Source organism: Ixodes scapularis, unplaced genomic scaffold (genome assembly GCF_016920785.2).
Source record: "Ixodes scapularis isolate PalLabHiFi unplaced genomic scaffold, ASM1692078v2 PGA_scaffold12__126_contigs__length_90152505, whole genome shotgun sequence".
In the NCBI taxonomy this organism is placed as follows: Eukaryota; Metazoa; Arthropoda; class Arachnida; order Ixodida; family Ixodidae; genus Ixodes; species Ixodes scapularis.
The window spans coordinates 88,376,381-88,390,823 of record NW_024609838.1 but is presented as its reverse complement, the minus strand read 5'-3'; the positions used below and the strand labels follow the sequence as shown (position 1 = coordinate 88,390,823).

The 14,443-nt window shown below is 42.0% G+C and overlaps 1 protein-coding gene across 2 annotated transcripts in view; it reads left to right on the top strand.

The window, feature by feature from the left end:
• Window positions 1-14,443, top strand: part of LOC8025408 (dedicator of cytokinesis protein 7) — a 278,454-nt gene that overhangs the window by 238,064 nt on the left and 25,947 nt on the right. For both annotated transcript variants that reach the window (XM_040206825.3, XM_040206824.3), the window contains exon 34: window positions 7,744-7,875. In XM_040206825.3, the coding sequence (XP_040062759.1) occupies window positions 7,744-7,875 (132 nt within the window). The remainder of the gene's footprint in view (window positions 1-7,743; window positions 7,876-14,443) is intronic.

Below are 14,443 nucleotides of genomic sequence, written 5' to 3'. Positions count from 1 at the left end.
ATAGTGAATAAAAAAGATTAATCGTGATATCAATTATACTCACAATAAATCGATTGGTTGGAAATTAGCGAAAAATAACCAAGCATCATCACAATTTCAATTAAGCCGCATTAAAATTAGTTGGGACAAAAGAGTAATAACAATGTACAATGTAAACCGAGCTCTTAAAAGACCAATTGGTTGAATATAAAGTCGATTCGATTAATAGTAGCTTAAAGTAATAAAGCGAGTAATTATAATGTCAATAAACATCATATATTTTTTAATAGATGGAATATTCGATCAAAGTAATCATAGAGTCATCACAATATCAATTACGCTGAATTAAAGTTCATTGGATCAAATATAACTTGGAGTAATAACAAGAGTAATAATAATATCAACTGAGTTCATTATCGATCACTTGGTGTAAAATAACACAAAGTAATCAAAAGAGTAGCCGAAATGTCAATTACGTCGAATTAAAGTCCTCCGGAATAGAAGTTACTCGAAGTAATCCAAAGAGTAATAATAATGCGGATAGAGATCACAAACGAAATTTTGGAGTATAATAACACGCAGTAAAAGATAAATTGACCAAAATGTCAGTTAGGCCAAAAATAAAGTGGACTGAATTAATAGTAACTAAAAGTAATCAAAAGAGTAATCATAATGTCAATAGTCATAATAAAAATTCAATTTGTTGAATATTAAATCAAAGTAACAAAAGAGTCATCAACATGCCAGTAAGATTGAATTAAAGTTTGTTGGCTCAAAAATAACTTGAAGTAATAAAAAAAAATAATAAGAGTGTCAACTGAGTTTATCATACTTAAATTGGAAGTATAATAACACGAAGTAATAAAAAGTAGCCAAAATGTCTATTAGGCGCGCATTAAAGTCCATTTGGTCAATTGTAACTCAAAGTAGTAAAAAAGTCATCGTAGTGTCAATTGAGAAAATAATATATAATTTTGTAAAATATTAGCACGAAATAATCAAAACAATCATCGTAATATTAGTGAGGCTGAATTAGAGTCATCTGGATCAAAATTAACCCGAAGTAATCAAAATAGTAATAATAATTTGAATTGAGCTCACAACCGATGAATTGTTGTTGTAATTGCATGATGTAAACAAAGGAGTCGCCAAAATACTAGTTAGGCTCAATATAAGTTTGAATTAATAGTAACTCAAAGTAATCGAAAAATATACATAATATTAATGAACATTCTATAATAATTCAATTATTTGAATATTAGATCATGGTAATCAAATGAGTAATCACAATGTCCATTGGGCTGAATTCAAGTCCATTGACTCAAAAGTAACTTGAAGTAATTAAGATTAATATTAATCTGATTAGAGCTTATAGTAGATCAATTGGCACTAGTATTTCGAAATTATCAACAGATTCACTAAAGTGTGAATTAGGCCAATAGTAAAACAAATTAAGCGAGAGTAGTCATCACGTCAGTTGAGCTCATAATAAGCTATTTTGCTAAATATTAGCTTAAAGTAACCAGAATGTTCATCACAATGTAAACTAAACCAAATGAAAGTCCACTGGGTCATTAGTAACTCGAAGTAATCAACAGAGTAATATGAATGGTAATTTGGGTCATATTAGATGAGTTGGTCGTGTAATGGCTTGAACTAATAAAAAGTCGCCAAAATGTCAATTAGGGCGAATTAATGTCTATTTGGTCAAAAGTAACTAAAAGTAATCAAAAGAGTAATCATAATGTCACTTGGGCTCATAATAAATCAATTGGTTCAAGATTAGCTCAAAGTAATGAGGAGTCATAAAAATGTCAATTTGACCGAATTTAAGTTCATTTGTGAAAAATAAATGTAACTAAAGTCAAATAGTAATAATAATGTGAATTGAGCTCATGGCTTATCAATTAGTTATATAATAACTCAAAGTAATCAAGGGAATCTGCAAGATGTCATTTAGGCTGACATAAAGTCTAGTGAGTTCATAGTACTCGAGTAATCAAAATACTGATCAAAACGTCGGTTGAACTCGAAACAAATCAGTTGTTTGATTCGCTGGAAATAATCAAATGTCATCAAGATGTTAGTTTGGCCAAATCAAAGTCTGAAAGAGTAATTATGATTTGACTTGGGCTCATAAGAATCAGTTTATTTTTGCTCAAAGTAATCACAAGGGTTGTCATGATGTCAATTAGGCCGAATAAAACTTCATTCGGTGAATAGTAAGTGAAAGTAATGAAAAGAGTGATCATGATGGTGTCCGAGCTGAGAATAAATCGCTTGTTGATATAAAAACTCAAAGTCATAAATAGTGAGGAATATGTTAATTAGATTAAAAAAAGTCATGGTGATTAATTTGAGTTACTAGTGACCCACTAGTAACTCAAATTAATCACCATGTCATAAAACATATTAACTCAGTTTTGTGACTAATATATCGTGTAAAGATAAAAAATTACCACTAAGTTAACTGGGCTAATTTAATGTCAATTGTGGAATTAAGAACACGGAGTAATGGAAGAAGTAATCAATGTCTTAGCTGAAGTTATATGACGTCGCATTTGTCAATAATAAATCAAACTAATCGACTGAGTAATGAAAATGTTTGCTACTCTACATTTATTCGCATTAATATAGCTATATAACCAAAAAGTAAGCAGAATGTCAAATGAGCTTCTACCAAGTCATATTTTTACCAATAATTCGTCAAAGCATTTGACAGAGTACTTCATAATGCTTGTTGAACTTGTATCATGCAGATTGTGTTATTAATAGGTCGAAATGATTAGAAGTGGAAGCCATACCTACACTAAACTTGAAATAATATCAGTCCGTCAATATTAGCGCGAAGTTATAAAAAAAGTTATTATAAATTGCAATAGTACTTGTATCATCTGAATTGTACCTAGTTGTCTTGTAATTGTCTAGTAATAAAAAAGATGAAACAAAACGTCCATTTAACTTCAATATACTCGAGGGCGCCGGAATAACTCGAGGTAACAAAAAAAGAAAGCCGTTTACAACTCCTTGTAACGCCGCATTAGAGCGCAGCTCTTGAGGAGGAGGAGGGGAAGGTGCGGAGAGGAAGCTTTGCCTTTTCTTCCTCTCCTGCTCGCCTTCCTAATTGTCTAGTAATAAAAAAGATGAAACAAAACGTCCATTTAACTTCAATATATTCGAGGGCGCCGCAATAACTCGAGGTAACAAAAAAGTGAAAGCCGTTTACAACTCCTTGTAACGCCGCATTAGAGCGCAGCTCTTGAGGAGGAGGAGGGGAAGGTGCGGAGAGGAAGCTTTGCCTTTTCTTCCTCTCCTGCTCGCCTTCCATTTAGGAGAAATTTTCCGCCAAACTTGGCGGGGAAATTTTTTCGCTAGATCTAAAGGGGAAAATTTTCCACTAAATCTAGCGGGGAATATTTCCCGCTAAATTTAGCGGGGAATTCTTTTTGCTGTTTTTAGTGGAGAAAATTTTGCGCTGAATTTAGCGGAAAATTTCACGCTAGATTTAGCGGAGAAAATTTGTAGTGCCAAAGCGCGACACTTATTGTGGTGGCTCACGCAACGTCGGGAGCTAATAGGGAATTTTCGTAGATCGTTTCTGCTGTCCCGCAATGCTCTCCGCAACCAGCTACGCTAGCCGGAACTCTACAGTCAATGCCATTGGCGCGCAGGCGCAGTAACGGCTTTTCCGTTGTGGAGGGCTTAGCGGAGGGGGAAACGCGGCCTACAAAAACTCCCTATTGACGTTTTAAGCGTGCGGCACGAGCAGCACCGACGGGACCGAGCTGCGGGCTCGAGCAGAACAGCACGAGACTAGCAGCGTTCGACGGTGCAGCAGGGCGGTCTCAGCGGAGCCCCCTTTTGATGATCTTTTTCACTTTTATAGACCCTTTTCGGTATCCCGACTGGCAACTTTGGTCACTATCATCATCTGAAAAATGGCATATGTGCTATACTAATGGCGGCCTTCTGTTTAGTGATGAAAGAGAAGTTGAAGATGCTCCTAAGCAGATGATTCGATGCCTATACATTCTACATGTTAGCGCGACATGAAGCAGGAATCGGATGCAAGAGCTGCGTGAGCGTTCATTTCTAATTCAAACCCAGTCAATCTGTTAGTAGCACACACTCCGCTTCAAAGCCCCTTGATGTATAGAATTTTATCAAGGCGTCTATGTGAGCTGGCACTTCGTTCTGACTGGTTGCATCTTTTTCGCCATCGACACTCAAGAGAGATTTAAAAAGAAATGGTCAGTGACTCGCGCATTCTCATTTACCGTTGTCTTGCGAAAGTGACGGTGCCCCATACAGTACTGCAGACCACAGGTTCATCGCCGCCATTAGTACGGTAAAAGTTAAACTGCCATTTGAGTCACCAGATGGCACTGAATTCCGGAAAGGGTGTATTGCGGTTATAAAGATCAGTTTGTTATACTGCATCGACGGACGTCTTTCCTGAACCCCACAATTTTTCCGCTAAATTTAGCGGGGAAAATATTCCTCTAGATTTAGTGGGGAAAATTTAAAGCTAGATTTAGTGGGGAAAATTTTCCGCTAAATTTAGCAGGGAAAATTTCCGCTAGATTTAGCGGGGAAAGTTTTTCCAAACTTAGCGAGGGAAACTTTTCTGGTAGATTTAGCGGGAAAAAGTTCCCGCTAAAGTTAGCGGGGAAAATTTTCTGCTACATTTAGCGGGGAAAATGTTCCACTAGATTAAGCGGGGAAAATGTTCCGCTAGACTTGGCGGGGCAAATTTTCCGCTCAATCTGGCTGGGGAAATTTTCCGCTAGATTTAGCGGGAAAAAATTTACGCTAGATTTAGCGGGAAACAATTTTCCGCTAGATTTAGCGGGGAAAATTTTCCGCTAGATTTAGCGGGAAAAGTTTTCCACGAGATTAAGCGGGGAAACTTTTCCGCTAGACTTGGCGGGGCAAATTTTCCGCTAAATCTAGCTGGGGAAATTTTCCGCTAGATTTAGAGGGGAAAACGTTACGTTAGATTTAGCGGGGAAAATTTTCCGCTAGATTTAGCGGGGAAGCTTTTCCGTTAGACATCGCGGGGCAAATTTTTCGCTAAATCTAGCTGGGAAAAGTTTCCGCTAGATTTAGCGCGGAAAACTTTCAGCTAGATTTAGGGGGAAAAATTTTCCGCTAGACTTAGCGGGGAAAATTTTCCGCTAGATTTAGCGGGAAAATTTTCCACTAGATTAAGGGGGGAAACGTTTCAGCTAGACTTGGCGGGGCAAATTTTCCGCTAAATCTAGCTGGGGAAATTTTCCGCTAGATTTAGCGGGGAAAATTTTACGCTAGATATATCAGGGAAAATATTCCGCCAGATTTAGCGGAAAAAATTTTCCACTAGATTAAGCGGGGAAACTTTTCTGCAACACTTAGCGGGGCAAATTTTCCGCTACATCTAGCTGGAAAATTTTTCCGCTAGATTTAGCGGGGAAACCTTTACGCTAGATTTAGCGGGAAACAATTTTCCACTAAATTTAGTGGGAAAAATTTTACACTAGTATTAGCGGGGAAAATTTTCCGCAAGACTTAGCGGTGAAAATTTTCCGCTAAATCTAGCTGGTAAATTGTTCCGCTAGATTTAGCGGGGAAAATATTCCGCTAGATTTAGCGGGAAAAATTTTCCACTAGATTAAGCGGGGAGACTTTTCCGCTAGACGGCGGGAAAAATTTTCCGCTAAATCTAGCTGGGAAATTTTTCCGCTAAATTTAGCGGGGAAAATTTTCCGCCAGATTTAGCGGGGAAAATTTTCCGCCAGATTTAGCGGGAAAATTTTTCCACTAGATTTAGCGGGGAAGCTTTTCCGCTTGACTTTGCGGGGCAAATTTTTCGCTAAATCTAGCTGTGGAAATTTTCCGCTAGATTTAGCGGGGAAAATTTTACGCTAAACTTAGCGGAGAAAATTTTCCGCCAGATTTAGCGGGAAAAATTTTCCACTAGATTAAGCGGGGAAACTTTTCCGCAAGACTTAGCGGGACAAATTTTCCGCTACATCTAGCTGGAAAATTTTTCCGCTAGATTTAGCGGGGAAACCTTTACGCTAGATTTAGCGGCAAACAATTTTCCACTAAATTTAGTGGGAAAAATTTTACACTAGTATTAGCGGGGAAAATTTTCCGCAAGACTTAGCGGGGTAAATTTTCCGCTAAATCTAGCTGGTAAATTGTTCCGCTAGATTTAGCGGGGAAAATATTCCGCTACATTTAGCGGGAAAAATTTTCCACTAGGTTAAGCGGGGAGACTTTTCCGCTAGATGGCGGGAAACATTTTCCGCTAAATCTAGCTGGGAAATTTTTCCGCTAAATTTAGCGGGAAAATTTTCCGCCAGATTTAGCGGGAAAACTTTTCCACTAGATTTAGCGGAGAAGCTTTTCCGCTAGACATTGCGGGGCAAATTTTTCGCTAAATCTAGCTGGGAACATTTTCCGCTAGATTTAGCGGGGAAAGCTTTACGCGAGATTTAGCGAGAAAAAATTTTCCGCTCAATTTAGTGGGAAAAATTTTACACTAAATTTAGCGGGGAAAATTTTCCGAAAAACTTAGCGGGGAAAATTTTCCGCTAAATCTAGCTGGTAAATTGTTCCGCTAGATTTAGCGGGGAAATTTTTCCACTAGATTTAGCGGGGAAACTTTTCCGCTAGGTCTTGCGGGGCAAATTTTTCGCTAAATCTAGCTCTGAAAACTTTCCGCTAGTTTTAGCGGGGAAAAAATTTTCCGCTAAATTAAGCACGAAGAATTTTACACTAGATTTAGCGGGGAAAATTTTCTGCTAGACTTAGCGGAAAATTTTTCCACTAGACTCTGCGGGGCAAATATTTCGTTAAATCTAGCTGGGAAAACATTTCTATAGATTTAGCAGGGAAAGTTTTCCGCTAGATTTAGCGGGGATATTTTTCCGCTAAATTTAGCGGGGAAATTTACCCATCATTCACCGCGTGGTTACGCCGACGGCGACGCCGCTTAAGCCGGAAACGGGTGCCTAAGAGCTGCGCTCTAAAAAGAGTAAACCAACATATCAGTTAAGCCTCGTCAATAGTGGGACTAGTAACTCAAAGTAATCACATTAGTGATCAAATTCTCAATTGCCCCCCCAAAATTCTAATTGTATAAACAATTGTTCTAAGTTACCAAATGTGTAAGCGAAACACGACCACTGAACACAATAAGTGCATATATATATATTCTGGATTAAATTGACTGACCCCGGGATTAAATTGTGTGGCGCTTGGATTAAATTGTATGGCGCTTGGATTAAATTGACTGACCCCGGGATTAAATTGGTCGTCGCTTGGATTAAAATGAGCGGGAAAACCTGTAGATGTTACTACTATTAGGCTTGAATCAGCTAACATGTAGTGTTCATCAGGTCATCTGTGAGCAAACATAGTATTTTGTTTTCTTAAATTTGGGTTCCGAGACTGTCCTTCAGTCATTAGTATCTGAACAAATTTTATCCATGCTCACAAGTGCTCATATTCCTGTTTTGAGTGCACTAGTAATGCACTAAAACATGCTTAAATGGAGCTACTTTTAGTAGCACATGTTGCAGCGTAGCCACATGGAACAAACCCAACAATCTGAACAAGTGCATCCTTCATCCTAAGCAAGCTATATAGTGTAGTGCCACTTGTACAAAAACACTTTCTTCTTTGATGTCTTTTTTTATACAGTCCGATTGAAAGTTCTGCTGCACGTTCTGTAGTTGTGATGCCAGTTTGTAACGTTTCACGATTGCTCGTGACCAGGCTGGCATGTACGAGGCCACTAACGAGGTCTACAAGATCCTGATCCCCATATCGGAGTCCCATCGGGACTACAAAAAGTTGGCCAACATCCACAGCAAACTGCACGAGGCCTTCACAAAGGTAGTGCAGCAGGTAAGCAGTTCTTGTATTTTATGTCGACCTGTGCGAATCGTGAATTTCGAGTTCAAATACTCGTTTAGCCGAATATTTTCTAATTGAATATTGAATAGTTTCTCGAAGCCTTTCACGACCGTGCACCTGCGTAAACGAAAATTCAGCTGAACTCGTGAAGGTTGTTCCAACCTTCCACTTCTCTACTTCTAAGCTCAATTAATTTTCATATAACTACAGTAGCATCCCGACTCTCCACGCATCCCTGAGACATTGCCCACCCCACTTTTAGGGCAAAACAACCATTTCCTTAAAAGACGCCATCGCATCGCCCACCTTTGCAAAAACCCGACCCACAGGCCACAAGATGAGCGAACACCCATCCTCCCCGAACTTTGTCACCGCAAACTCTTTGGTCGGAGAACATTCGGGACAATGAAAAAATAAAGAAGATAACAGAGGGAAGCTTTCTTTGTTCACAACTAGTCCGTCTCTGCCTGGAGGGCCCCAACCACAGATCGTAAGGTCAGTGTAACAACTGCCCATTCTTCCGAAAAATCGAAGGAAAATGTTTGTGGAAGAAAAAAAAAAAAAGAGACAAAGATAAAAAAACAAATCTTTTTCCCTGTTTTTAAATAAAAGAAAGTCTATGCAGGAAGCTCCAACTGCACATCCGCATTCTGCCATGTTGATGGACAGCGTCGCCACACTCTTCGTTAGTTTGCATGCAGATGCTCAGTTCTTATACCGTAATATCCCGAGTCATCGCCCATCCCCGAGCCATCGCCCACCCCATTTTTTGGGCCAATATCGATTTCCGAAAAAACACCGAGTCATCGCCCACCCCTTCAAATACCCCAGCGCGGACTCTGCGATCCGCGAACACTCATCCTACCCGGATGACGCGGCCACGGACCTTACAGTTCGAGGACGTCGGTGACAAAGTAAAACAAAGGAGGGAAAGACACTTCTTTTTGTTTACCTCCGTGAGCGACCCCAAAGTGGTCGTGTATCCGTGCGAAAAGAAAACGATGGAGATAACAAAATAAGAGTTTGTTAACGTAACCCCGGAGTGTTAGGTCAAAGTCTGTCTCCGCCGAAGTAAGGTCACCGCGAACCCGCTCCTTCTTCCCGCCCGTCGTGACTGCGGTTGTGCAATATTTTAGGCAAAGCCAACGCGTAAATAAAGCTTTGCTGGAACGCCCTACACAGACGTTTGCAGAGCGTCCCAACCGTGCATTGATAGCCCGCCGTGCACGGACGGACGCACGTATGTACGCACCAAACAAGAAAGTTGCGCAAGAGCTTGCAATTGACAAGGCGCCCGACTTGGCCCGACGCCAAAGTATTTGCCAACGCGACCGCAGGCTTTCCCGCTTTCCCAGCATTGCTCTTGGTCGCTTCTTTGGTCCGCTCGCTCGCTCGTTGCGCCTGGTCGGTTTTTCTATTTTCTTGTAGACTTTTCTTTCTTGTTTTTTTTTACTAACTCTTAGAACATAGTGGTGACATTCTTTCACCGAACAAACGTTCGCGCTATATGCCGATCAGGGGTGTTTCTAGCGCGTATGCAAGCAACGGACTTCGCTATAGTAAAATATTCTTTCGTGAGCATTTTTTTTTATAAAACAATGAAACTAAATCGAGTTTTGAGTTTGATGTATCTCTTGTGCATCAGCGCTAGATACGCAGAGAAAAATAGGCGGTTTTTTTCCGCTTTTTTTTTTCAAGTGTTTGTGCTCACCCATCGAGACATGGCCCACCCCATTTTTTTAATGAATTTCAGGCGGTAGGGGGGTGGGCGATGACTCGGGATATTACGGTAGTCGTTTTTGGTGTTGTGAAGCGCACAAGCATGACGAGTGGCACCATTGACTACAGAACTTGATAAGTACGACCAGGAACGCAGAAAGCAATTGGCTTGCTCTGTTTTTCCTTCCGAATATTGCCGCCATTTGGACTACGGACACATCGACTTCCCGGTCACTGGCTCATCTTAAAGAGACACTACCTTAAAAACAGTTTTCTACAAAAAAAAAATATTTAAAAAAATGCCACATTCAACATTTAGCAAGTATTCACAGAAAGTTTCATTTGTTCACACTGCATGGTTATTTCTTTCTTTTTTTTTTATAAATTATTTTCGGTCCATCAATGCTAAGGAATGCTACAAGTTTGAGCAATTTGAAGGCGTTTTTTTCCGTTCCACCTTTTTGGTTTAAATTTTACTTCAGGAAAACTATCGTTTGGTGACGGGACAAAAGGAAGGGCTCACTCATTGTTTGTCCTAACTGGAATTTAATGGGCGATGCAACTGTGGCATTGCTTTTTACTTTGTGGATTTTTTTTTTGTAAAAGTTGTTAAGATTTTATTGACGTCATAAAAGGCAAAAAAACTCATATGATTTTTCAGCACAATGTTAGCATAAAGTAAGTAAGTTTTTGGAAACTTGTTTTCCCAGTTGCACTCTCCAGGCATTCTGCTGTGTGTCTAGAGAAGAAAAATGTTGGGTATTACATTAGTTCTCTAATGATAGTTGTCCTAAACAATGTCAATGTGTTCCTAAAAAGACAACTAGTTTTTTGCAGCTGCCAACTCCTATATATTGTAAATACCATTCATATTAAGCCAAAGAGGGTTCAAAAGTTTACACTTTTGGGTAGTGTCCTCCAGTGACGTGATTGCTGTGCCATTTGTGCCAAGCTGCGCCAAAGTGTTTACCCTGCTACATCCTGCTACATTTCGACAAAATGCGATGAATCTGTACCAACGTTGCGCCAAAACGTAATTTTGCTTTATTTATAAAGCATAATATCTGAGCCTCGCTATATGGCCGAAATGTTATGGTAGGCTTGCCCGAATATTCGGAATTTTCGATTATTGCCTGAAGAAGAGGCGTGGGTCTTGAAACAGACAAAAATCGCAATAGTATTTTTGTTTGGTTAAAAACCACATACAGTAATTCCTTGTTATAACGAAATCACTTTTTCCATATCATCGCTTTTATTGAAGCTCATCGTGGTCCCGACCGAAATTCACGTATTTCGAACCGGAATATTGGAAGTGTATCCGTGGCGAACCACGCTTATTACAAAGGCCGAGGTGCCAAAAGCATGCAAGCATACACGTAGGTGCGCGGAGACCCTTGCGTTCCTTCCCCCTTCTCCATTGAGGCAACCAGCAAACTGGGAAAACGGCATACAAGAAAACGAAGGAAATGGGTGACGGAGCTGAAAGCCAGAATTGACTTTTAGCTGCCCCAAAAGGTGCTCCAAAATGACTCGGAAGAATCGCATCACTGCGTTCTCCCTTAAGACGAAATAGGATACGTATAAGAATTGAATGCCAGCTGGTGCTCTTTTATGTTCCCAGCTGCTCTGGCTGGCACAATCGATCGTGATGCAAAATAACTCGAGCGAGCTGAAAAGAATTGTGCCAACGATAATGCGAAGTGACACGAATGGAAGCGTCCGCTGGTGTGATGTTTCGACGATATTGCTTAATGATTGATACGATTTTTCGGTGATGTTGCCTCGCGCACTGTCTCCCGTAGACCAATCACATACAGGACAGCTAGCACCCAACACATTCTCACGAATGCACTGTACAAATTGCTTGGTTGCACCAGCGTGTCCTTTCTTTGCTCAATAAGGTGCCACTTCACTTTCACACACAGCATGATCTGAGTGTCAAATGTATTCCATCGTTACACCCAGGGTGAGGCCTTTAATTGGCGCCTACACATGGACAATATTCTCTCTCCCGGGCGCGTTTAGAGCGTCGAGTAGCCGCCGCTTGCTGGGGCGTATACTTAGGGCGCCCTCTTCTTGCTCACAAAGGCTTAGAGGGTCCAGGGAACAGGCAACCAGAGACGAGAAAGAGCATGTGGCAGGAGCACATTCAAACGACCCTCAGCACAATCGCTATTGGCCAAACGTGCTGTGCCCGACCCTTATCGGCAGAACAGCGAGGGTGCCGCTGCTGTACTCACCCTCTCCCAGCAACGAAGCCACCAGCGATAAATGTGCACTTGCCCCCTACAAACCCAGTACTGCCGACGCGGTAACATTCAGGTGCTCTTTGATGCATAGCAAGACGTGCGGCAGAAGTTTATCTACATCGTATCCAGCAAGATTTCGAGCGGGAAGTACATGACGTGAAACTGCCCTCTATGTACAAGTGGGAGCCAGTTGTTAAAAGAAACGCTAAGACCACTCTCTACTGCCTGCATCCATTTATCCTCCAAGTACAGAATGACCAGTTGCCTCCTCATCTTCCTAGTTTTTTAATACAGAATGTGTTTTATCGGCTGATTTTTATCGAGTTCTGTAACGCTTTACTGTAAAGTTCGTCTGTAACAGCCGGATGTAACAGAAAATTGACACGGAAAGTGTTACGCCCATAGGAAAGCATATAAAAAGATCCCCCATCGGGTTTGAACTCACCACCTCGAGATTGTGAGACGAGTGGTTTGCCGACCGAGCTATCCAGGCTTGGTCTTTGGAACTTGCAGAAGCTGACTTTCTGGCACAAAGGTGTGGTCGCAGGTTTCGTGGTTGAAACATTTTAATTACGTAAAAGTGAAATGAGCCACTTTCTCGCTCGACTCCCATGGCACGTCTCAGAAATAAGAGTGAATCCTGCGTATGCGGTGCCCTGGAAGGCCTATCACATATTCTGCCATGCTTACCAGTCCTTGTCAGCCTGATCTGGCTCGTATAATTTTACTCAACCCTCTAAGCTGCCTCGAGCAGATGCAGAGGCCGAGCAGGGTGGCATAGCTCCACGGCAACCATCAAAAAGGCGAGGCATGCAGGCTCGAGTGACACCGTCCCTGCTGGGAAGTACCTTCGACGCATGATCAAGTTTCCACAGCAGAGGGGGCGTGCTTTCGTACATGATTACTACGTCACAAGTTGTATATGTGTCGGTATTTTCTTTTCCACCGCTTCCAAAGGTGCTACATGATCCGCTCATGATGGCACAGACCAGTGGGTGTTGAACCTCGTCGGTCCTCATGTGCAGCCTGCTCGGTGCTTTAACTCGATGGTCATTGTGAACTTCTGGTTCGACCCCTTAGAACACGCACAGTAGTAGAATTCTTCGCACTAATTGGGGATCTTGTCGAGGAGAACCTTGAGCCATTGGGCACGAGGACTGCACAAGGATCTGAAACACGAAAAGCTGTTTCCCCCAGAAAACGCGACGTTCATCTTGAACCAGGGATCGAACATCCAGTGCGGTACGCAGTCGCAATCGAGGTCAGTGTTCACGACTGGTTCGATGATGACCTTGAGTGGATGAAAATTGACGTCATCGAATCAACTAATGCTCCCAGTACCTTCACTCCTGGCAGGCATTGGTTGGACTGCCATTGAAGTGTTTGTCTCGGGAAAACGTGAAGCTGGCGGTTTTGGTTGCAACAGGCTGGGCTTGCAAAGTACCTTGCAAGCCTAGAGGCGCTTGGCACAGATCGGGAAGCAGACGAGGAAAGCTTATTCTAGTCGGAGTCGTGTGTGCGTACGCTGTTCTGCATCTGCACCAATGGCGGTTGTTGGTGCGCGTCTTTTTTGTGGTTGAAGATTTTCTCTGCAGTCGTGTTCCTCGTGACTGGAACCGGGCTCGCCACGGGAATGGGCGCAGAAGCTGCGACATGAAGTGTGGCGGTAGCGTAGGACTTGGTCAGTACGTTTTCTGAAGATGTGGAACATTTTGGAGGGGCAGAACTCTAAATGCCTGTTGAACTGTTGTAGCATCTCTGCATCATCTACCCAAAGAAAGAATGTACAGTTGTCAGTTGATTCATTAGACAGCAAATTTATCCAGTCACCACTCTCCAATACGCATCAGAGCCCTGTAAATCTGGAGGATAGACGTCAGCAGTTATAAGCGCTTCTGTGTGAACAATTTAGAAGATTACTGTGGTGGGACAGTGTCGTCACAATACAGAGTTCAGGCATCTCCAGTGCCTCAATTGTAACCTTGCTTTTGCTCTATATGCTTTGAAGAGTCAAAACCACACGGCAACAGCAATAATGTTTCGGCCGTTTTATGTGTCCAAAGGTCTTCAGTATTGATGGCTGGACATTGAAGACTCTCCGCCATTTCTTGTTTTATGGTTTGCCGACTTTCGGTCCCCAGGAGAACTCGTACCAATCTGCTTTCATTCGTGTCTGTTGCCCAGGCCTTTGCAGTTTGGAGCAGAATCAATGAGACGTCCGTGCGTACCAGTGCTGGTCCCGTAACTGTCTGGATGAACTCACCCCTCCCTACGTGATTCATTGACAGCAGCTCCTTCTTAACCTGTCTTGAGAGAAACGCCATATGTCGCAGAGGACAGTTAAGTGACGTCCACTGCTGGTGGGTGTTACTTAACTGTCCTGTCTGTCACGCCAGATGGTAATCTGCCGCATCTGAAACAGCACCTCGTAGCCCTCAGTTTCCTATGTTTTGTCGTGGAGGTGATGTTGGCTTTGCAGCTAGGCCTGCAGTTGGTGTCCCCCACTGCTACAGAGTGGGCATGATCCAAGTTCTGGAGAGATTGCTCCAATTTCCAGGGCAAGGACCGAGGGCTGATATTGTTGGCTGACG